This window comes from Ochlerotatus camptorhynchus, unplaced genomic scaffold (assembly GCF_037179485.1).
Source record: "Ochlerotatus camptorhynchus isolate MF236.1 unplaced genomic scaffold, CSIRO-AGI_Acam_v1.1 ptg000008l, whole genome shotgun sequence".
Taxonomy (NCBI): domain Eukaryota; kingdom Metazoa; phylum Arthropoda; class Insecta; order Diptera; family Culicidae; genus Ochlerotatus; species Ochlerotatus camptorhynchus.
The window spans coordinates 3,293,916-3,319,079 of NW_027040500.1; the positions used below are offsets into that span (position 1 = coordinate 3,293,916).

The window sequence follows — 25,164 nt, forward strand, 5'->3', positions numbered from 1 at the left end:
GGCCCAACGATTTGATGTTTAGGGAGTTCCCTTTAGTACCCCCCCAGGCCAGTCCAGCAACGACGATGCAAATGTAATGCGGTGTTATGTGGACGGTGAGAGCCCGCAGGATCCTGCCAGAGGTGAGTATTTTGACAAGTTTGAACTTCCTACACTCATTGATTGTACGTTGCAGCGCAATGACCGTCGCGATAATTATGATATCTGGATATATTATCAAAATGTACACAGTTCGAAAAAGTAGTGTAAATTTCTGTTCAATATGATGCACATAAATGGAGCGTCACATATCATATAAGTTTACAATATAAATCATGTACTCGGAAAAAAATCCGTTCCCGAAAACGGGAACGGACCGTGAACTAAAAATCACGGCCAACTATCCAGAACAAAATTTTCTCAAATATACACCGTGAACTATGGTTCACGGCTGTGGTTCACGAATATGGGAACTCTTTTTTTCCCGTGTAATGTTCTGATACAGAATATTGAAAGCACCGTCTTCTGAGATGAAATGGTTCTTTTCGACGTGTTGAACGCTGGGCGGCTGCCAGCTTCGTGTTTCGCGATTTTCGCGAGTGGAAACCCAACTAACAATTTCAGCTGCAGACCAGCTTATACAGCCAAAAATTAGCTTATACAGCTATTTTTTGCCTGTATAAGCCAGTCTGCAGATAAAATTGTTTGTTGGGAAGTACCTCAGAACTTCCGGAAAAGTGTCGCAAAATGTGCCCCGATAAGCAATCTATGCCGATTTGATGTTTTCCGTGGAAAAATCCGTCGAAAATGGTGGTAATTCGGTGAAAACAAGGTACGGACTTTGTTTTCTTTTGCTTGTTGGTGCTCTTCCTGCTGGAGGAGGGAGTTCGTTTTTTTTGCCCTGTGTACAACGTAACGAGTGAACGAGAGATAATCTGCTCGTACATATATATATTTTGTTTTAGTGATGAAGAGAGAAGAGTGCCGTTGCCGCAGGTCGAGAATGAGTTTTTGTGCGTGGGTGCGTGAGCAAATCGAATGGTGAGATTTTTTTTCTTTCGTGTGGGATGAGACGCGAATAGTGGGAGAGTGAATATTCATCAAGCACATACACAAACAGCACAGTGGAAACCGTTTGAACGGTTAGAATCAACAAAAACAATTCTCGCGTCACTTTTCAAATAGACCAACGTAACAAATGTAAACAAATCGAGTTAAGCGATACAAACTATTGCTCTTCTATCATTGAAGTGACAAAGGACCGCGGCAACGAGAGGAAGGATTTAATTTTTTTTTGTTTTTTTTTTCGTTCCGGTGCTGATGACGTACGCTGCGTTAGAGTTTCTGCAAGTTCCGTAGATGAGCTACCCTACATAGTACACGCCTATATGGGCGCCCAAAATAGTATGCCGCAAGTAAGTATATCACCAAAACAACTCAAGATCCAGAAATCTTTAAACAATCGTCACGTCGGTCATAGCTTGTTATGATTGCCTGAACAATGCGTAAAGCGCAGATCGAGGCATTGAACGTCGCGTGATGGTGGAATTTAATCAAGGCCTAAATACTTTTTCGTAGCCTTTTGTTTTCGGATTTGAAAGATCGTCGGTTGCAGTGGTTTGCTTGATGAGCAGAAAAACGCGGTCCCAGGTCCTTTCATATTAAGGATGTATGGTGGGATCGCTTGTTTATCGTGTATTTTGCTAAACCTTTCGTTGTCAACAATCTCGCAAGAATGTGAAAAACTGGCCCAACCTCAGAATCTTACTAAATTAATTCGAACAAATTTGAGTCTGAGCATTCAAATGTGCGTAGATCTAATAGTTTTCTAGATGAATTTCCTAGCTCAATCAAGCAGTTCGACCTAGTGTCCTTCCAATATTTAGATGTAACTTATATACATTTCTAAATTCTGAGACTTCTAAGAATGTATCATATTTCGAACTTCATAAGATTATCTAAATTGTGCAGCATAATTTCATAATTTGTTGCGATTTTGAATCTAATAATTTTTCAAAATTCTGGGACGTTTATGTTAAGTTAGCAGCAGCAGCAGCAGCAGCAGCAGCCTTCATCCATCGCAGAGGAAAAAAGTGAATCGAACGCGAAATCAGTCGCACAGTTTTGGAAGTAGATGCAAGGAGTGCACACAGTAAATTAGTGATAAAAGTCCGTGTGCCTGCACTGTTGCAATAGTGTTTCCAGTGTTATTAGTTTTATTATTGCCCCCCACACATCAAGAATCATTCCGCTCAGTGCCACTGTTGTTACGTTCGGATTCAAAAAAAGTTGATGAAATTTTCGTCGAATCGTGGAACGAGTGTGCCAATGGTGTAATAAAAGCGAACCAGTGTTATCTACTCGCAACCGGTTCGAACGAAAGGAAAGTCTTCTTTTTCAAAAAAAAAAAAAAAAAACACGCCCTTGAACCAGATCATCGGTAGTAGAGGCTTATCCTTGTGTAAAAGGCACTACCGTGGAGTTTGAGTTTGAATAAATCACAGGTCTTATTATATTATTATATATTCAATGATAAATATTTAAAACAGGATCAAAACACAACTGGAAGAAGCAACGTAACATCATTTGATTTTCTCTAGTGTATGTTTAACGTTTATATATGACGAACATATGGCTTGGTACGTGGTACATCTTTACTACGATGGAAATGAATCGTATATTTTTTCTTTCTTTTCCGGCTTTGGTTCAAATAGCCAAATCTATTGATCTAGACTGAATACTTTCAGCCCATCGATAATAGAATAGCGTAGGATCCACATTGTAAAGAATCCCTATTTTCAGCTATTCTACAGGCTGGAGTTGTTGTTTGAACCCTTTAGTTAATCTATATGTATAACAATTATTCACAAGCATTCTTCCAGGTGAATTCAAGAATAGTTTGATGATGATAAATGTTCCTAATATTATCACAGTTATGACCCGATCCTGTCAGTCTCTTCGCGCATCAGACTGTTATTTTTCAATAACTCCACATAATTATAATTTCATATCTTCCTCCTTCAAGATGGATGTTTAAGATACACATACTTTGCTAGCTGACAAAATGGGGTCATTGCTGTATAATTATTCTCTTTTTTCAGCCTTCCAGTCTGAAGGATCTATTGATTTAAGTTTTCTTCCAGCTTTTCGATAACGGAACATTATTAGATTTATACTGTAATGATTTACTCTTACAGCTTTCACCCTGGTTTTGTCTGTTGATTTGATTTGTTTGAATTGGTTTTCAGCGCTTTGGTGTTGGCAGTCGCGGGCGATCAATTTTGCTCATGCTCATGCTCTAAGTTTATTTTCAGCTTTTCGATAATGGAACGTCTTCAGATTTATATTATAATAATCCACCATTTTGTTTAGTAAATCCAAATCCAAGTATAATGCATGATAACACTGATTCATTTAAAACATGGTCGCATCACTTATCAAGGTCCTGATCCAACGAACCCAACTAACTAACAAAATCTCCTTTCCTGTGTCTTTTGTTGGGGTGCAGAGGTAAACACGGCCCACAAACAACAAAGGTCACTCTAATATTCCTTCCCTACTCCCACCTGATTGCAAGGACGTGGCCGGCGCCGTTATTGATCTACAAAATATGGAGTCACTGAAACTTGTACAATGAGAATGGACGGTCACTGCCAGCCCCATTCAGTTGATTCATTGTACAATTTCACTGATTCTGATCAATCACGGAGTAGCAACCATTGATATGTGCAGTCAGTTTAAGGTGATTCCCTGTAGCGTCCTTTTTCGTGTTACACTTAGCAATTTCACATATGAAAATATTAAGCTTTCTGTGAATGCACGTAGCTGAAACTACTACTTGTTGTTTGCTGCGGAGAAGCAAGCAATGTCTGAAATTTATAGATGCATAAACCTCGTAGATCTTGAGTTGTGTGCTCATGAAATTGTGAGGTGTGATGGAAAAATGGACTCCACAAGGAAACACCTTAAGCTAAGCTAAGCTAAATCATGTAATGTTCTGATACATTTCATGCAATGTAGCAAATATTGTATTCAAAATACCATCTTTGTACACAACATTGTTTACAAGTTGCTCGGTTGTATGAAATTAAATACAAGTTTACGTGAATAAATGTTTACATCACAATTAAAATTCAGAATTTTTATCTGTGTACGTGGCCTGAGAACGAAAATAGATGACCTACTTCTAGCGGCCACCGATTGCAACTTCGATGTGATCATCATGACCGAGACTGGATTGAACAACTGCATCATGACACTACAACTATTTGGTTCAGGCTTTAATGTTTTTCGTTGTGATCGGAGCCCTGCTAATAGTAGGAAATCCCGATTCGGTGGTGTTTTGATCGCTATTGCGCATCGATATGACAGCCGTGTTGTACAAACCGTGAGTCGGAAAAGTTTGGAACAAATATGTGTTTCCTCGACGATCAAAGGCAGAAAGGTTTTAATGTGTGCAATCTATATTCCACCGGACACTAGCCAAGATGTAATTCACGTTTCCTCCCTTAATGAGCTTTGTGGAAAGTATTCGACAGGTGACGCTCTCCTGGTCTGTGGTGATTATAATCAACCATGCATGCGCTGGTGTTCAATTGACAACGTCATCCAATGTGATGCTTCACCACTACCGCTACCCAGACAACCAGAAGTCGTATAAAAATGTACAGACAGTATCGTTAATTGCTACAGTTTAAGTCAAAATCGCATATTAGAATGGCATACCTCGCATTATGTTTAAGTTAAATCGTATAGAATTCAAATTTCCGACTTATATGCGATGACTCATTTTTCCGTCGTACTGTATCACAAATTTAATCGGATTACATCGTAAGACTTTTCAAAATGGATTTGTTATTACAGATCAAATCGCATATGATGTTTAAATCAACTTGTTTAAAATTAAACGAAAATATGCACGTATATGGCCTCCACTTTTGTACGTATAAGCCATTTCTTTGCATTCTATACGACTTGTTTGTTTGTATATATGTTTGTATATATGTTTGTATATCACGAAAACAACTTTGAATATACGTGCATTCTGGTTGTCTGGGTATTCAGTAGCACTCTTTTGGATGGTATGGATAATTTGTGCATTGGCCAAAGGAATCTTGTGCGCAATCCGCTCGATCGCATTCTCGATCTGGTTTTTTGTTTGCCTGATTGTGAGGCTGCTCAGCTCCGTTGCTACCCGTTGACTCTCACCACCCCCCGCTTGAGATCTCTCTACCAGCACTTGTGGTGTGTGACGAACCTATTGAAAGACATGAGGAGCGACCTCTGAACTTTCGAATGATTGATTTTGCGGCTCTTTCGAACTTTTTGCTAAACGTTGACTGGAATACGATATGTACTATCATAGATGTCGATGAAATGGCGGAAATGTTTTGTTCCATTTTGAACGATTGGCTTGTTTCGAATGTTCCACGAATTCGGCCGTCAGTTTCGCCTGCCTGGAGTACTCTCCGTTTACGGGATTTAAAACGCACTCGCAATGCTTGTCAACGGAAACTACGTCGTCAACGAACGCCTGGCAACAAACGAAGTTTTCAACAAGCCAGCAATACGTACCGGTTTTTGAATGCCACTCTCTACAAATCTTACGTATTGCGTGTGCAAATTGGCCTGAGAATAAATCTACGTAGTTTTTGGCGCTTTGTTAACTCCAAACGGAAAAGTGCAGTGATCCCAACGAATGTCTACCTGACCGAAACGACTGCAGCGTCAGCTACAGAGTCATGCCAGTTGTTCGCCAAGCATTTTACTTCCGTATTCGCGACAAATCCCGCCTCAAACTTGGAAATCGATGAAGCCACCAGTGATGTTCCCGCTGATTTGGTTGAGTTTGGACTATTTGCTGTAAATTCAGAAATAGTTTCATTGGCTGCAAATAAACTGAAACGTTCGTTTGGCCCTGGTTCTGATGGTTTGCCTGCAGTTATAATATGCCGTTGTATTGCCGCTTTAGCACAACCGTTATGTGATATCTTCAATCGCTCACTTCAGCAAGCAAAATTCCCTCGCATTTGGAAGCAATCGTTTATGACACCCATTTTCAAACGTGGTGATCGTTACAATGTTGTTAACTATCGAGGAATCACGAGTCTCTCAGCTGTCTCAAAATTGTTTGAGATTATAGTGGGTGGAGTTATTCTCGATGCCACAAAAAGCTACATATCCACTGATCAACACGGATTCATGCCCGGACGATCGGTTACCACCAATTTGTTGAATTTTACGTCGAAGTGCATAACAAGTATGGAGGAAAAAGCGCAAGTCGATGTAATTTATACCGACCTGAAGGCGGCGTTCAACACAGCAAAAAAATAATTTTGATATCACATCAAAGTGGATGCACTACAATCATGTCGAAAATTTCATGTAATTTTTATGACCACATAAATAAACAAATGCAGTAAAAGCTGCGTAATGTCAGTTCATGCATTGTATTAATGATAATTTTGTCCTTTTTAGCAAGTAATATTACACCATATTTTCGACATGATTGTAGTGCATCCACTTTGACGTGATATCAAAATTATTTTTTTGCTGTGAATACAATTGATCATAACATACTGCTACACAAGTTATCTTGTCTTGGAGTTTCTATGCAATTGGTTTTTTGGTTGGAATCCTACCTTACAGAGCGTGTACTTCGAGTGAAGGTTGAGGGTTGTGTATCTTCGCCGTTTTCAAACAAGTGTGGAGTTCCACAAGGTAGTAATCTCGGACCGTTGCTGTTTATTCTGTTCTTCAACGATGCTGCTTTGGTTTTGGGCGAAGGATTCAAACTGGTCTATGCAGATGATTTAAAGCTGTACATTGTGGTGCGCACACAAGAAGATTGTTGGCTTCTGCAAAACTCGCTGACTTTGTTTGCCGATTGGTGCCAGAGAAACAAACTGAATATTAGTGTGGAAAAATGTCAGATAATCACGTTTTGACTATCATATCGACGGCGATACTCTTACCAGAGTTACCAGTGTGACTGATCTAGGGGTTCAACTAGATACAAAAATTACTTTTGATTTACACCGTTCAGCGCTCATATCGAAAGCAACGCGACAGTTGGGCTTTATTTCCAAAGTTGCGAAGGATTTTTCGGATCCACATTGTTGGAAGTCATTGTACTGTGCACTTATCCGTCCAATTTTGGAAAATATGTCCGTCGTTTGGCATCCTCACCATGTCACGTGGTGCCTAAGGATCGAACGGGTTCAGAAACGATTCATTCGTCTGGCACTGAGAAACTTGCCGTGGAGTGATCCTGACAATTTGCCGCCGTATCCTGATAGATGCCGACTGTTGGGCTTAGACACACTGGAACAACGACGGAAAGTACAGCAATCGTTGCTTATTGCTAAGCTGTTGAATGGTGAAACTGATACCCCCGACCTGCTTGCGATGTTGAACTTTCGTGCGTGTATTCGTGCGTTTACGGCTGTCGAAGAGTTTTTCGAGTTCAATGAACCAACCGAACGTTTTGCAAATCGGATAAGGTCTGTGTTAAATTAGCTCTAATTTATTCATTAAGACTAAATTGTCAGATGAATTATTTTAAATATAAATACAAATACAAATACTTATGCTAACACGTGTTTACTACTACAAATCGAATTCGACCATTTTCGAAAAATAGATTTTTTGGTCGATTTTACATATATGTAACCCCTTCCTTATGATGGAAGAAATAAGTGCTCTGATGACAACAACACGGTTTGAAGTAAACGTGCACTTTTATCACAAATTTTGCATTTTTAAAGCAGTCCAGTTTTAGTTGCATTCAGATCTCCCGGTGTGAAATTGTTGAACCGGGTGTAGTTAACCTACATTCAGGGCAATTTCTTTCAAATCCCATCGAATTAGTCAACTTTACCAAAAAACAATGACTCCTTGCGGTGTTTATTCTAGGTCCCCTTTCTGTGGGATACCCTTGCTCGGTTAACATTGTTCATTATTACTACTACACTGAGTGCTATAAAGACATAAAACATTCTCTTTGTTTTCACGCAAAACACTACACAGGTGTATGGGTGGTATGGAAGTAATATAATTTTTGCTATTCTTTAAGATTGAATGAAGGTATGAATCATAAGTACGCGTAATAATTGATACTCATCATGATAACAACAAAATGAGTACATCACCATTGTTAGTTCTGTACCTACAGCCACACTCCAGAGAATTCCACGGGCTCAAGTGTTCGCGGGGATTAGCTTAACAAAAGTCGAGAGTTCCTCAATAAAAGGAATACTTATTACAGCATGAAAATGAATTTACGGTGAGGTTTTGCGATTAGTTATAAAAATAGTTTGATTTCGAGGATCACAATAAATTGTTGCACACTGGAAAAGAGTAGTGCAAATAATGAGTCTCTTTCTGCTACATACTTAGTAAAGGTAAGTGGTTCTAGGCATTGTGCCATCAGGATTAGCTAAGGGGTTCGATTTTAAACCAATTGAACTAGTATTGGGATCTTTTTAAGTGTTTATTGTTAACTGATAAATGCAAGTGCGCTGAATTCATTTTCATTCGTTTAACGACAGTTAGAGGCTTTTATGTTGGCCTTACAGTTAACAGTTAAAACTTTCTATTCCACTATTTTAATTTCTCAGGAAATAACAAGGTTGGATCGTACAAACAGGTAGTCTAGGGTTTTGCTTCTGTTTTGATTTTAGAAAAGGGTCAACAGACAGTGTGATTGTCGGTGCTAGAAAAGGTTCACTACTTTAATATTATCTTTATTTCTATGCTGTCTAACACTAGCTCTGTTTTATTTTGTTAAAATTTGTTTGTTTACTCCTAAATAGAAAGCCTCACAGGTCATTGCAAGAGTTGTCCAAGGGTATAAATATAACGTTATACAAAGATATTTGGTTTAGCTGATGGAACAGTCAACACTGGCCAATCATGTTCGTACACATAAACTGATCTATCGCTAGTTCTGATTAAATCTAATCAATTGCCACATTTATTGCTGGTAACATGCTCATCAATAACACTTCCGCTTTTCTTTCGGTAGCTTCCTGGCTGAATCGTTTTAGTTACTGAATTTTCATTTAGCTGTGCAATATAAAATTGTATATCAAGCGTTTGTTATTTTGCAGTTCTACGGTTGATTATTTGTTGGTATGTATTGTATGTTATTCAATCAATGAGTGAATATTGCCATTCTATAACATGGTCGGTGTCGGAAATCATAATTTTTATTTTTTTAAGTGAAATCAGTGCTGGACAGATCAACGAAATATAACAAAAAAAAAAGAAGAAATATGTTTCCATCTTACTCATATGGCTCTATCAAATATTGAAATTCCGCTAAGCTCACAAGTTGGTCACAACAAGATGACGAAGTTGGTTTCAGCTGGTAGAGAAACGTAACAGATTTTGTTGAAATAACATTTAGCTCGCCAAAATGATTGTCCGCTGAAAGTGAGAATTTATCGTCATCCATTGTCAGGAATACTGACCCCTTTTAGCAGGGTGACGAAGTTGCCAATCAGCTGCTAGGCATTAACACGTAGCTTCATGCACATTCTCACTTATTGGTGTCGATTAATCATTTTGTAATCATGTGTGAGCTTCTGTGCCAGTGTGCTTATGAGTAATGTGTCAAGGTTCGCCAGGGAATTTTCTTGCAAGGAAAGGTTTACAATTGCTTACCTTAAATCTTCACGGATTTTATAAAGTGTATGGTACAATGGGGTTTATAACGGATGTCACTTCACGGTGAAAACTTGTCACTTGTCGTCACGGTGAAGTGATTCCCATTTGATTTGTACGGCAATCACGGCTCTTATTCTGAGTATTATTTCCTTATCACCATGTAGTGACACACGTAATAAGGCCTTTTGCCTTTCTCAATCGAAAAATTGATCGTTAATCCAAGGCGTTGGGAGTTCCATGTCATATAACAATCCAGCTCAGCTGGATAAGTTGTGAAAATCTGCATGAAACTTCCAACAGAAATTTATAAGTGCCACATATTACGCTATTTAATATCTCTGGCATCGGTCTACTGGTCCCAGCGATATGTCCGGAACATATTTTGATACTGATAATGACTTGAAATTCTATGCAAAATAAATTTTAAGATTATAAATAACTTGTTAAGTAAGTATACTCTAGACTGAACCATAATCAGAAATCATAATTAAGTTCATAAGATTATGATGGCGACACTCGGACATGTTCCTGGTGTTCCCGGGGAGATGATAAAACTTTGACATGAGATCATTGACCTTACGTGGAACTAACGAATCGATCAGACGCGATATTTTCTGATCTTCATAAAAAATTTCATAATTGCTCGATATGGGCAAACACTCAAATATGTGCTGAAATTTGGTCATTATGACTTATTTATTTTTTAAGTTGCCGTATATATATGCAAGACCCAAACGTCATGAATATATGCCACTAGCGTAGTGTTATCAATAGACATGCCTGCTTCTCTATTGTAAATAAACAGACATAAATTCAATAGTTCGCATGCCTCTGCCATGGCAAGATATTCCGAAAAACGACCGTGTTTTATTTTCGCCATCTTGTGAACGAATCAACGTAGGGTCCTACCGTTGCACGAAAATATGTCTTCGAATTTAAATAAAGTCTGAGACCAACTTAACATACTGTTATTCAAATCACTCTCTCTTTACCTTAATTACCAGCCACATATTTTGCAAATGCACCCCAAAACACCAAATCGCTGAAATTCAACAAAAGATCAGCAAACTTTCCAACAAAATAATGGGTTATGAATTTTACAGCAATTCCAACTTCTGTCAAAATGAAAATATTTGACTGAAAATCAGCTAATCTTTCAGCAAAATTTTAAGCAATAAGCAATAAACAATGTTGAAATTAGGCAGCATTTTGCTGATTAAACTATTAAACTCAGTAAATCGAATTTGTTTTCACTTGGGACTTCTAGCTTCTGTAAAAGATCGTTGATACAAATATACAATTAATAAAGACAAAATCGCCAGGCTCTTTTCCATGTATGAATTTGAGTTCATTTACTCGAGAAAAAGTGACACAAGCTACGGGCAATGTTTACTAATCATGAACACTAAATGTTCCTTATTCATTATTCATGAACATTTAGTGTTCATGATTAGTAAACATTGCCCGCAGCTTGTGTCACTTTTTCTCGAGGGAGTGAATTCAAATCCATCGGTGCACTCGTCCATAATTAAATATAACCAGTGTCCGAGCCAGTGTCCTTAGGGCATCTTTAGCGGTGGTCTGATCTGTATCCAAATTTTTGTCACATTTGATCCAGCTTAAATTAAAAAAAGATCAAGCCAAAATAGATCAAACTGTGTGCGTACGCACCGGTTGGACTATTTTTGGTCGTTCTATTTCAAACGTCAAAACCCGAGTCAAAACCAACTCACACCCTGATTTCATGGTCAGTCATTTTTTAATCTCGTGCGCATTCGTACACGGTTTTTATCCGGCAATTACCGTGAAATTGACCTCCGATGGCTGTCTCCGGGATTGATGTGCGGCTTTAACAAAAAGCCTTGAACTGCTCGTCCTCCTGCTCTTCATGCTTCCCAGTGAAATAATAATTAAAACCCGTATTTATTGAAATTTGTCTGGTATGTTGTTGCGTGTTGGGCTTTGGCCCAAGTCAGAAACTGGATAATTCCCTGGGGGGGTACCCGGAACATAACCGAATATGGCCAATGTGGATCTGGGCACTATATTTGACTTAAAATGATTTTATTTTTTTTTTATTTCTGTGAGGTTTGACACTTCACAGGTTTTAGACCATATCAGAAACTAGTCACTTCCCTAGGGGTTCCTGAATGATGCTTGGAAGTAAGAAAGGTGGTCTTGGGCACATTATTTGACGTCCATTGATCTTGGTTTTGCAATCTAATGTGATTTGCTGTGTGGCACATGATGGGTTTTGGATTAAATCAGATACTGGCCATATCCTTGGATGTGCCCGGAACATATACGATAGGGGTCAACATGATTCTGTGCACTATATTTGACTACCATTGATATTGCTTTTGAAATCTAATGAGATTTGATGTGTCACATGATGAGTTTTGGACAAAGTCAGAAACTGGTCACTTCCCTGGGAGTTTCCAGAACATGCCTGGAAAAATCCTGCAGAACAGAAGCGTCCGGATGTCTCTCTTGTGATCCTTTTGCAGCTGCGATGACAGGGCCGGCAGCAACAGCAGCACCGATAGCGCGATAGAGCTGGAACTACACCAATGTCAACAGCAGTCGATTGTTTCGTCCACGTTTCTTAGAAAATCGACGATTTTGCTGAAAAAACCTCAACAACGAAACAAAACAAAACAAAATCTCGATAGCTACAGCTGTCAAACTAGTTTGGAACAATGCTTGCCTTGATCCAAATTCAGTTCAAAATAGATCGAGAATTATACTGGTTTGAAAAAATTACATTTTAGAACTAGTCTAAAACAAAATATAGACCACCAGTGCAAGGGCTCGGTCTGGGTCTGTTCCAAAATTTTAGACCAAACCAACCAATTGGATCGCCGCTAAAGATGCCCCAAGGGCTTGGTCTGGATCTGTTCCAAAATTTTAAACCAAACCAACCAATTGGATCGCTGCTAAAGATGCCCTCAAGATGCCCTTACCTACATAATTTGTAGTTTTGGACGGATTTTAACGAATGCAAAATACTTCCGACTGTGATGCTATCAATTTGATAGCTCTTAACTTGGGTGTCCAGCAATCGTTTATGTGAGCTGAATTTCTCGGTAAGAAATATAGTTTGCTGTTTTTCAGTAAAGCATTTGATTGCTGATCATAATTCAGCAATCCGTTTAACTGATCTTAAAATATTAAATTTCCTGTGTACAATAACTTTGTAGAACATTGAAAAAAATTATAAATTTAAACTAAAAACTTATGGTAAAAAAAGGTTTTTAAGGGGGTACTAGCGTAAGTACTCCATTTTCACCCTATAACTTCGTCCATTTGAGAGATATAAAATTGATGTCTTGGACAAAGTTGCTTTAAATGACTTTATCTACAATGTTTCCATAGATGTTCATCATTTTCAACAATACATAAAAAAGTTATTTAATTTTATCTTAGTGTATACCCCCCTTAATCATATATGTTCACTTCTTAATTAAAGTACTCAACAAATGAAGAAATATTCTAAAAAACATCAAAATGCTACACTCAATAGTTTCGTCTCAAATAGCCATATCCCACTATTTTTGATTTCGCCCCACTGTCCGGGGCATTGTTGTCAATGTCAATTGACGTAAGATATTGGTCTAGCATTGAATTTCATTTCCGACACTGATATTCATAGTAAGCATGATATTAGGTGGTATGGCTTTTACATTACTATCCATATGAATATCATTTTTGTACAACCGTTGCATTGTTTTAATAGTACTGATGAGTTTTCTGAAGATCGGTATTCGATTAGCTGGCGTATAGAGGAGTAGCGCTTAAATCCAGCGTAGATGAATTGGGTTCGTTTTAAAAATCTTCGCTGTTACGTACGAGCGGAATGAACAAATTAGTTCATTATACATCAACAAATGCGTGTTTGTTGATATTCACCAGTACTTGATTATCAAACATACAATTGTCAAAATCAGAAGCAATCATCAAAAGCAAAATAATCAATATCATTTTGAGCAAAACGATTATTTTGAATATCGCCAATACTGCCTAATACCCTGGACAGACTATGGCTTATATCATGTAATATAGGCTGTCTTGCAATGAGCACTCATACATAGGATTTCCAGTGAAAACTAGATGTATGAGTGCTCATTGCAAGACAGCTTATATTACATGATATAAGCCATAGTCTGTCCAGGGTATAAAACATCGATATTATCATCAATTCAACTTGAGGCAATAATTTGCTATCGATCTGTGTGTAAAAACCAACACGATACGTTCTTCAGCGCTACATTTGTGTAAAATGAAAATAATCATTTTGCATTTGATCCTCAAAATCATCCCCACCATGATGAAGACGAATATTAATATTGACAACAACAGAAGCGATAATGAAAATCCAGCCACGAGTGAAAAATGTTGACTTCGATACTCAGAGGTTGCCTTGATCAAGAGAATGTTGTTATGTCCAAATTCAAATTCAATCAGGTAGTTGGTCTATCTGTTAAGGTTGTCTTCATTTTCAGCTAAGTTGAGTGTAGAAGAAATGGTTTTTATCAGCATTGTATATAAGATAAAATTACGGTAGAGCTTAAAATATCAGTGGTCCTTTAACGATGTCAATGTCAATTGCTGACTGACATTGAGGCGAATGATATTAGTATTCTAACTGTGTGAACTGATACTAACATCAGGTGGCTTGTGAAATTCAGCATTTTGTAGGTATTGACAATGAAGTTTTGCAGCACTGCTTTTCCAAGATTGTTGAGGTGCTGGTTCAGCTTCTTGTGATACTCAGCAATAAAAGCTCCGCTGACACGCGTTGGATGTATGAAACGGTTCAATCTCTTTTAATTTGCAACGGTCAATAAATGCACTCAAATTTTGCAAACCACGAGGTATATTGTTCAATATTGAGGAACCAGATCCACCTTGGCATCATTCTGAAATTGACTGACTTTTCTTCCCTGAATACGAATTTGAATATTTTTCTCAGAATTCAAGTTAGTAAAAAAATAGTTCAGATTTAATCATACATTGAAGTTTTGATTTACTTTTGCGGACTCCAATGCATTTTAAAATTTGCTCTACAAAATTATTTGAATGAAAAATTAAAAATAACTAGCGACAAATAAAATAAAAAAAATATACATATAATTCGCTAAATATTAAAAACATTTGACCTGTCCATATTTAGTACTTTTTGGCAACTGTTGAAAATGTGCATTTAGATTTAAAGTTATATAAACCAACTGAGCATATATGTATACCACCGATTTTTTTTTTCGTCACATCATTTTTGTATATTTCCTGAACACTTCCAGTAGGATATTAGCTATTCATATATTCCGTCCCCAAATAAGCATCCCATTCCACTGTCACTTACGTATTAAAATCCACCGATCCTTAACGCCTATCACTTAAGCACACTAGAGAGAAGGAAGCTATAGTAAAATGGAAAGGAAAAACCGAAACGGATCCAATCGAATTCGTCATCACAAAACAATGTCCTTATATATTTCCAATAGTGTACATAATTTCACGGCCTTTTTGTGAGCTTTTCAATTTTTGTGATTTCAATTTGATGCTTTAAAACTGTTATGTTCCAGTCTGTTTTTTTTTCTCCAGGGAGGGTAGTTTGCTACATGTGCTTTTGTTCGGGTGGGTGGGAAGTATGCTTATGCTTTCAACTGCTGCGGCTGCGTCCGAAAAAGGAAAGCTCACGTACATACAGACATGCTAAAGAAATGATATGCACTATTCAGAGATGGCCATAATGGGAGAAAGCTTTTCGATCGAACTTTCAGCATTTGACGACAAGCAGCACTGCAGCCGTTTCAGAGATAGAACTTGCTGGAATGTTTGAAATGTTCTCGTTCGGTGAACCTATAAAACTTGTGAAATTGATTTAATGAATCGGTCTTAATTGCTATTTCAACACTTAGTCCGCTAGAACGTCTGGAACGAAAATTTGAAATGAAGTATTAGTCGCTTTTTGATAGTGAGGCGGAGTTTGGTCCTTGATTATAAAGATCTTAACTCAAACTAAGCTAACGTGACTGTGGAAGCAAACACGTGTTTGGAACTAGAATACTTCAAAAATGGATTCAAACCTAGAACTAGAATAGTAAAAATATATCAATTCTACTTACATGGTAATAAGCGTTAAATACTTCTACTAACTACAAACTTTCTCAGTACGGTCTACGCTATAAATAGTGTTTATGCGGAAACGAAACATGCGAAAGAGATTGAATAGAAATGTATTATGCTGTTGCTTGATAGGTAAGGGGTAAAAACTTTACTTTTCATTGTTAGCAACACAAGCTGGGAGACTGTAGAAATGAGTTGTTCACTAGACGGAAGGATAATATGAAGCGATGTGACTTGCAGTTTTCGAAGCCAATTAAAAACTTAGTCAACGCTGAAATTTTCTTGCCAATCGTTAGAATAGATAGTGAATACCATTGATCGAGAGGAAATATTGCTACTGCAGCTAGTGATACTGGACAACGGATAGGTGAAAGCGAATAACTTTAAAAGCTATGAAGTAGAGTGTGTAAATTTTTCAAGAATAAATCATGCGTGCATATTGTGGCGTGTAGTTATTTCCTCATGCTCATGAGGGGATGGGAAAATCATTTTGTAGGGCGAAAATTTGAACCGTCTTAGTGCAGAAGTGCAAGACTTTAACTCTAATCCCCAATTAAGAGTGAATTTTGCTGAAGCAGTCTTAAGCGTAGAATTTTAAATTATGTTAATTCATATCCGCCAAGCGTCCTAAAAATTAACATTTACTGTTAAAAGTTTGATATTGTTTCAAGATAGATGGTTCATTTTTTTTTCTTTGGTTTGTTTTTTCCGTCGATCTTGTTTTCCGTGCTGAGCACCAATGCTACCGACGTGCCAGGAAGGCAGCTCCTACACCTGGACCCTACCTATCGACCCATCAACTCATGAACCGGGGACCAACGGCTTTACTTCCCATCCGAAGGAAGGCGTGATCAGAGATGTTATGCCTCAGAACATCCCGGTGGCGCCGACTGGGATTGAACCCAGGCCTGCTGGGGTGAGAGGTAATCACGCTTACCACTACACCACCGGCGCCGTTTAGATGGTTCATGTTTTCGGTAAAGTTGTTCAGTAGACTTGTGTTTCGGCCATAGTGGATATTTTGCTGAGGAATTCACAATTGTCGCACATGATGACGCTAGTAAGTAAATAAACACTGTTTTACATAATATCTCATAATCCTGATTATGTAGTAATATAATTTCTTCAGAAAAGCTGTTGAAGCTAGTGAATCCCTTCACCCGGGAAATAGGGTTTTTGATCTAATTTTCGTCCTACTAAGCACAACCCACGCTTTACCTCTCTTTTCTGAACGAGTTTAAACAAAAAATGGAATATTTTTGTCAGTGATGACTTTTAAATTTATTCACCTTTGCATACGTACCATTGGTTTTGATAAAGAGTCGCAAATTTTTGAGATATTGTTTAAAATCTAATACTGCTTCTTGATTCTAAATTCGTTCTACGAGTTTCAATTCCGTCCTAACGCATTAATAAGCCATTAGATTTTCTTCGTTCTACGGATAAACATAGAAAAAGGGGATTCGCTAGGAGCGCTTCTTTTGTTTTGAGAACAATGGACGCAAATATTCATACGATGCGCTCTAACAGGGTTTATGTTGTAGCTAATGAACTAACGCATCGGAACAAACCTATTATTGATTTGTGCACGATGAAATCATTGATTTTATTGATCTTTTCTGATCGATAGAATGGAAATGGGCGATTACGACGAAGTAGCGCTCTACCCTAATCCGATTCCATTTTCATGAATGAAAAATCATGAAATCAAAAAACATGTCATCCCATGAAATCATAACAATGATGATTATGATGGTCCCACCTCTTACCCCTACAAAGGTTTGAGCTGGACGATTTATATAAGATAATTACATATGACATTTTAACCAGGTTGGCAAACAAAATCGAACTGGTTTCAGTTACAGATATAAATTTCCTCTAACAATGAGGGAACAGTTAATGAACAATCAACAAAGGATCCTATTACACTAGCAACCTCGCAATATGATGCTATCATAGTTTTCAGCAATGTCAGGGATGCTCACGAACCCCCAACATTTGCCACTTACTACTTACTCAAGGTATCTTCCAAATAAGCTTCAAAATTGCATTTTTTTTATCAAATGTTAAATTCACTCCTCTTTATCCGTAATATGCGCGCGAGGCTCAAACCTTTATAGACTACTTTTTTTTTAATTAATCTTCTTTTAAATCAAATATTAAAAATCCATCATCACCCTCCTGGCGAACAGAAACAGTTTTTGCAGTGCTACAATAATTATTAAAAAGTCGTTATGACAGCTATCCATATAAAATAATCCGTTAGAGATAACTTCGTCAAGATTCATTATTTGTCAATTCATAAAAAAAATCACTGGATAACTGTTCAATAGACAGTTTTAACGTGTGAAATGTAGTGTCTTTTAAATTCTGTAAGTGTTGCTGAACGTTTGATATGTCTAGGCATCGAATTGAAAAAATTTATTCCTTTATAATATAATGAATTTTGTGAAGCACAAGTCAAGAAATGTGGAGTTCTTATTTCAACCGCGTTTCTAGTATAATATCTATTAAACTCACTTCCTCTTTCAATTCGATCACACAAATATCGAGGCAGCAAACCGTTAACTACTTTAAAAATGAACACCATAAAGGGTGATCGGTCAAAATTTGGTCAAGGGAAAACGCGTGTAAATCGGTGAAATCGTTTATTTAAAAAATCAAATTAAATTTCTTTTTCAAGTTCAATTAGTATAAAATTCAGGAAAAATATTCAGTTAGGCTTCCGCTTTTCCAAATCCGAATTGCCGGGCCTTACGCTTGACCCCTGCCATCAGATTTTGTACAGCCACCTTGTCCACCTTCTTCGCCGCAGAAAGCCAGTTTGCCTTGAACTGCTGCTCGCCCTTAGCAGTTTTTTTGGTCTTCTTTAGGTTCCGCTTGACAATAGCCCAGTATTTCTCAATTGGGCGGAGCTCTGGCGTGTTGGGAGGGTTCTTGTCCTTGGGAACCACCTGCACGTTGTTGGCGGCGTACCACTCCATGGCCTTTTTACCGTAATGGCAAGATGCCAAATCCCGCCAAAACAGTACGGAACAACCGTGTTTCTTCAGGAAAGGCAGCAGACGTTTATTCAAACACTCTTTCACGTAAATTTCTTGGTTGACAGTCCCGGAAGCTATGAAAATGCTGCTTTTCAAGCCACAGGTACAGATGGCTTGCCAAACCAGATATTTCTTTGCGAACTTTAACAGTTTCATGTGCTTGAAAACATCTGCTACCTTTCCCTTCCTTTTGCCGTATAAAACTCCTGTCCCGGAAGCTGCTTGTAGTCGGCTTTGACGTAGGTTTCGTCGTCCATTACCACGCAGTCAAACTTCGTCAGCATCGTCGTGTACAGCCTCCGGGATCGCGCTTTGGCCGTCGTATTTTGTTTATCATCGCGATTTGGAGTCACTACCTTCTTGTAAGTCGATAGTCCGGCTCGTTTTTTGGCTCGATGCACGGTTGTAGACGATACACCTAGCTTATTTGCGGCATCTCGGAGAGAGAGGTTAGGGTTTCGCTTGAAACTACCGGCAACTCTCTTTGTCGTCTCAGCGGCTTCCGGTTTTCGATTTCCCCCCGATCCAGACTTCCTGGCTGTCGACAAACGTTCCCCAAACACTTTAATTACATTTGTAACGGTTGATTTGGCAACTTTTAGTGATTTTGCCAACTTTGCGTGCGAGTAGCTCGGATTTTCGCGATGCGCGAGCAAAATTTTGATACGCTGCTCTTCTTGCTTGGACGGCATTTTGACAACTGAAGAGTGAATTCCAAAATCAAAATAGAAGCAACATTCTACACACACACACCTTCTAAATGAGGGGTGTTCAGGTTTTTTAAATGTAAAATTGAAAGAAATACGTCAAGTTGATATTGACCAAATTTTGACCGTATCACCCTTTAGTCAAATATACAATTCTTTGCTTCACCGACAGCCATTGTAAGGCGTCTAGCATCAAAGTTGAGGAAGTGAATCTATTACATCTCAAAATCAAACGCATTATTTTATTCTGCAAGCGCTGTAATCTCAATATTTGTGTTGCATTGGTCATAAATAAAATGAAAGGGTAAAAGTCTAGATGAGGAGAGATGATTGATTTTTATAGCTGTATTTTACTGGCAATAGTTAAATCGTTTTTTTCAGTCGACATAGAATTCCATACTTCTTGGCAATTTTCTTGATGACATTGTCAATATGAGAGTTGAACTTAAGTGTGTCATCAATAATCACGCCAAGATATTTAATCTCCCAAACGCGATCAATAGTCTCATCATCAATTACAACAGAGACGTTCTCATTTACTCGATTCCGCGAAATTACCATAAATTTAGTTTTACTTGTATTCAATTTTAACTGCTTATATTTCAACCATCTACTTAGAGAACACAAATCTTCATTCAAGTGTAAAACGGCATCATCTAAATCATTAGCTGCAAAAAGATTAATGTCGCAAAATCGTAAAACACGTCGCAAGTAATTAATATACATAATAAATAACAGGGACCTTAATACACTTCCCTGGGGCACTCCAAGGTTATTCCCCACGAGACTGGAAACAGATTCATTAAAAACAGTCCGTTGAGTTCTGTCAGACAAATAGCTTTCAAACTATTTATATGCAGTACTCGTAATTCCAAAGCGCTTGATTGATCTTAACAATAAGGGCCTAGAAATGGTTTCAAAAGCGCGTTTAAGATCCAAAGATTGAAAGTAGAGCTGTTGGGATTACAAATTATTTCTTGGGACATTTCAAAAGTTACTGGGAGGTGATCAGAACCGAAGTCAGCATGGGTAACCAATTGGCTACAAAGTTGACATGAATCAGTTAAGACCAAATTATGAGGGATTTCTTGCTGAAGAAAAGCATGTTGGGCTGTTTGGATATTGAATAGTGTAATAACCTGCAGAACAATCATCAAGCAGAATATAACCATTGGAATTGCTTTGATCATTATTCCATGAGCGGTGTTTTGCATTAAAATTACCAATAATGAAGAATTTGGACCTATGACGGGATAAGGTAAACATGATTCCTTCCGTTGTTCGTTCACACGCTTGAGCAACTTCCTTCTGAAGCTTGAGACTCTTCCACCAGAAGCTTGAACAGCGTACACAGAAGCTTGGGAAGCTTCTACCAGAAGCTTGAAAAGTTTTCATTCCACCAGAAGCTTGAAAATCTTCCATCCGAATCTTTATAAGCTTCCACCAGAAGCTAGAAAAGCTTCTAACAACTTCCTCGGTAATCGACTCATTGGCAGCACTCGTCACTGGAATTGCTAGTGCTTTGAACGAGAGATGATGCTGCGCTCCAAGCACTCAATCACGTGTCACGTGTTCAGGTCGGTTTCTCTACAGTTCCGGAGTAACATCTGAACACGGCACAAAAGCTTTTATAAACAAAAGTTGTAAGGCCCTTTGGGATGGTCCATTAATTATGTCACGCAAATTTGTCCCATTTTAAACCCCCCTCCCCCCTTTGTCACATTTTTTGTATGGACTTTAATTTTTTTTGTATGGCTCGTCACAGTTTTCAAAACCCTCCCTCCCCACTAAATGTGTGACATAATTAATGGAGGACCCCTTTACACGTGAACTGAAGTACGCCCACGCAAAGTAACAACATCATCGAGTCAAGGGATCTTCCCTTCCCGATAGTGATATTGGTTTGCATGAGTGTATTTTGATTCACGTGTAAAGGGTCGTACAATTTTTATTTACAAAAGCTTTTGTGCCGTTTGCAAATGTTATGCCTGAGTTAATGACTAGCAAAGCTCGGTGAACTACCTCGTGAATCTACCCCTATTTCCGTTTTTAAATCGAACGATTTTGAAAATATCCATTAAATATGGGTTGTTTGATTTTGACAGCCTAGTCATACCTCCATACAAGGCAACGTCGATCTAAATTAGCTTATACCACAGACAGACATACAAATTAGTACTGTGGTACTCCTTTAATCTAGTACCTCAAAAAGTAAAATTTGTGGTACTAGCTTAAAGCAGCACAACGGTAGTACAACAGTGAACTTTGTATGTCTGTGCAAGGTATTATAGCGCTATAACGTAGCGTATGAAAAGCTTGAAGTTTTCTGGAATCGTCACGCTGCCTGGCTATGATTTCCCACGCCGGTCTCAATTAGTTTTTCCAAGTGCATACACCAAGCTCCATTCTCAGGCCCATGACATAATGAGAGTGAAGAGAAGCGAAGAGGCGAGCAAAGCGTTGACACGAATGTAAGGAATAGTATCAAAAATGTGAACTTCTATTATTTATATAATTCCTTACATTATTTTCAACGCTTCGCTCGTCACTTCGCTTCGGTCTCACTATGGTCGGTCGTTTTCTAGACCAAGGCATGGTCGTCGACATTTTATTTTTTTTTTGCGGCGCGCTTCCGGGAAATGTGATAACACCATCAGAAGCTTTTTGAATCAGTTAGGAGCTAGGACAGGATCACATATGTGATTGGCAGGGTATGTGGCGGGAGTTTAAGGGTACTGAATTCTTTGTTTAGTACTTTTAACGGGGCTTATCACATATGTGCTCCATTATTCTCGAAATACAGGTTAGTGTTGAAATCAGGTAGAGAAAGTTGGTAGTTTTAGTGAAACTGTATGTAGGCTAGAACAAGAGTTTAATGAGCAAGAAATGTAGTCCAAAATTAGTCAATTAAAATTGCTATTGTGCATTTCATTATAATATTTGCAAGTTAGAAAAATAGCATACTCCCATCCTTTGTTTGCACATGATCAAATTAATCAAAACACACCGAGGCATCGAGTTTGGTCGAGTTAGCGAGACAGCAATGTTTGTAAAATTGAAGGGACTTCATCGAGTTACGGAATATCGAGGAAGTTGACTGCAGTTTCGACATTATTTTCAGACTAGCAATTCTTGGCCAAGTTTGGCTACCACGAGGAAAAAAGAAAATAAAAATTGGTTTCATTATCAACAACAATTCACGGGGCTCAATTGATGCCACTGTAAATTCTATACGATGCATAGAATAAACCCCATTGACAGTAAATTAACGGTATGAAAAAAAAAAATTCTTCATGTGTGTTTAAAGCTACATAAATTGAGTTATGTTTGCTAAATAAAGAAATATTTTGTCTGACTGTTTAATCAGAGATTGTTTGATTGCCCTTGTAAATGTTGAGACGACTGGATACATTAACTTTTCAGGTTCCATGCGACGAAGCCTAGGGCTAGATGTTTTAACAAAGACTTCAGGTAATACCAGACAGGAGGCTCCCAGTACACTTGAAAAAGCGATGAACAAGGATGTCTCAATTTCTCCTGGGTTCAGGACACATAAGCGGGTTGTTTGTTGAGTTTTGGCGATGAACAAGCTCGTTTTGGAGATGGAAATCGATGTCCGAGATTGCTTCCTTCTGGAAATATGTTCAGGAATACAATGTCTTCAAAATTTTGGACATTGTAAAACAGAATTTACTCACTAGATGGCGCTATAATCAAGTTGCGCCATCCTAAATTTGCATTAAATAACACTATCTACAATTTCTGCTCATATTGACGCATCCCGTCTTCAGCAAAGTTGTTCAGATGGACAAGAGCTATCTTAAGGGAAGAATTTATTTCAGAATGTCTTCATCAGGTAGCGCTAGTGTGACATTAATTTCGAATTGTTTGCCCTAACTTAACATCTTGACTAGATAGAAGCTGTCCGTTTTCGGCAAAGTTTTTCACATGGAAAAGAACTATTGTATGGTAAATAATACAGCACTGAATTAATTTGCTAGGGGGCGCTACTCGAGCAAAGTTAGAGATCAAATTGAAATCATAATTTGCTGTTATGATGTAACTTATTTTGCTACTCCATTTGATCTCATTTTGGTTGACTTAACGGTTAACATAGCAAAAATGAGAGCAACATTTTACACTATTGAATCAAACGGAAAACTAATCCTGCTTTCAATGAAATCAATGTGATTACTGATTTTGCATTCATAATGTTTCACTGAATACGGGCCTGGCGTAAATGGTTAGCATCCATGCTTCTCACGCTGAAAAACTTAAGCTCAAATCTCACCTCGGGCTAGTCACGATAGACCTAAAATGTGTTGAACAAAACAAATAAACAATAATCGTTAGTTCAACGACCGATGAACTTAAATCAAATTTTAAACAAGAAATTAACAGCAGAACTTCAAGTTGAGTTGCTTTGATTTAAAAAGTCTTGACTGCATAATGAAAGCACTGCAAATTTTAATATCGATTTGCTTTCACTTTGCTCGGGTAGTGTAACACTAATTTTTCATCGGTTGCCCTAACTTAACATGTGAATTAGATAGACGGTTTTCGTCTTCGGTAAAGTTGTGCATATTTTTTTATATAGTTCGTTTATTTGGAAGGCTCAATTGCGAAGTTGTGCATATGAACAAGACTTATTTTACACACTTAAAAATCACGAATTATACACGTGATGGAATCCATCTTTGACATAATAAATGAGACGTAAACAAACATATTATGTAATATTGGTCGACGAAAAGTACGTTTGATTAAGCTATATTTCACGTCTGTTATGACTCAAATTTATATCAAAATTGACGCTCGTATATGTCACTCTCAGAGCACCTAAATTTACAAGAATTTTTCTAATTTTGAAAGTTTCTGTCTTTGGTATAGTTGTTCAGATGGACAAGACCTACCCTAAAGTATAAAGTTTAGTTTAGGATTATCTCAGCAGGTGGTGGTAGAGTTACAATAATTTGGAATTGTTTGCTCTTATTATCTTGATTCTCATTTTTGTATCGTTTGGAATTTATCTGTTTCCTGCCTTATATTTGAAGTTTATAGTGTATGGAGTCATAAGAATGAATTCTAACCACTCCAATGCATAGCTTTTAAAATGGGCAAAAACATAATCTTTGAATAGCCCCTGTAGCAAATAATAGGTCTTGTTCATCTGAACATCGTTACCCAAGAAGGGAACCTTCTATGTAGTCCATGGGTTAGGCTAGACTAAACAATTAAAAATGAATATCACCAGTGGCGTCGCGTCCACATGTGCAACCTGTGCACGACACAGGTGTAAATAATTTAAAAAAAATGTGTTTAGATTTTTATAGATTTTAAGGTCACATTATAGCTGTACTTCTTTACTCCAGACCACAAATGACCATGAATACACTATTTTATCTATTAAATCTTCGACCTTGGTTTGCTTAAAAAAGGATTAAATTCAAATCGGATGGTCTCCCAATCCCTAATGCATTGATTTCTAAGCATGTCGATATCACTACCATGACAAAACTCGTTAAATAGTGCACCTAAAAGCGAGCTTTTTGGGTTGCGGTTGGCATGTTTTGAATGGTCAAATTTTCCACAGTACATGGCGGTTTGCACCACTAGTTGTAATTAAAATTTTAGTT

General features: G+C 37.8%; 1 protein-coding gene across 3 annotated transcripts in view; it reads right to left on the bottom strand.

The window, feature by feature from the left end:
• Positions 1-7,883: 7,883 nt before the first annotated feature.
• LOC135698300 (protein qui-1) overlaps positions 7,884-25,164 on the bottom strand; it is a 252,835-nt gene continuing 235,554 nt past the window's right edge. Inside the window, exons 22-23 of one of the 3 annotated variants that reach the window (XR_010517471.1) lie at positions 14,462-15,582; positions 13,860-14,431 (exon numbers count right to left, since the gene is read on the bottom strand). Coding sequence is in view for 2 of the 3 variants with exons in the window: in XM_065218216.1 (XP_065074288.1) it covers positions 15,566-15,582 (17 nt within the window). In the remaining variant the exon portion in view is untranslated. Of the gene's footprint in view, positions 9,046-13,859; positions 15,583-25,164 lie in introns of those variants that run through there. The other 2 variants (XM_065218228.1, XM_065218216.1) reach the window with 2 other exon arrangements.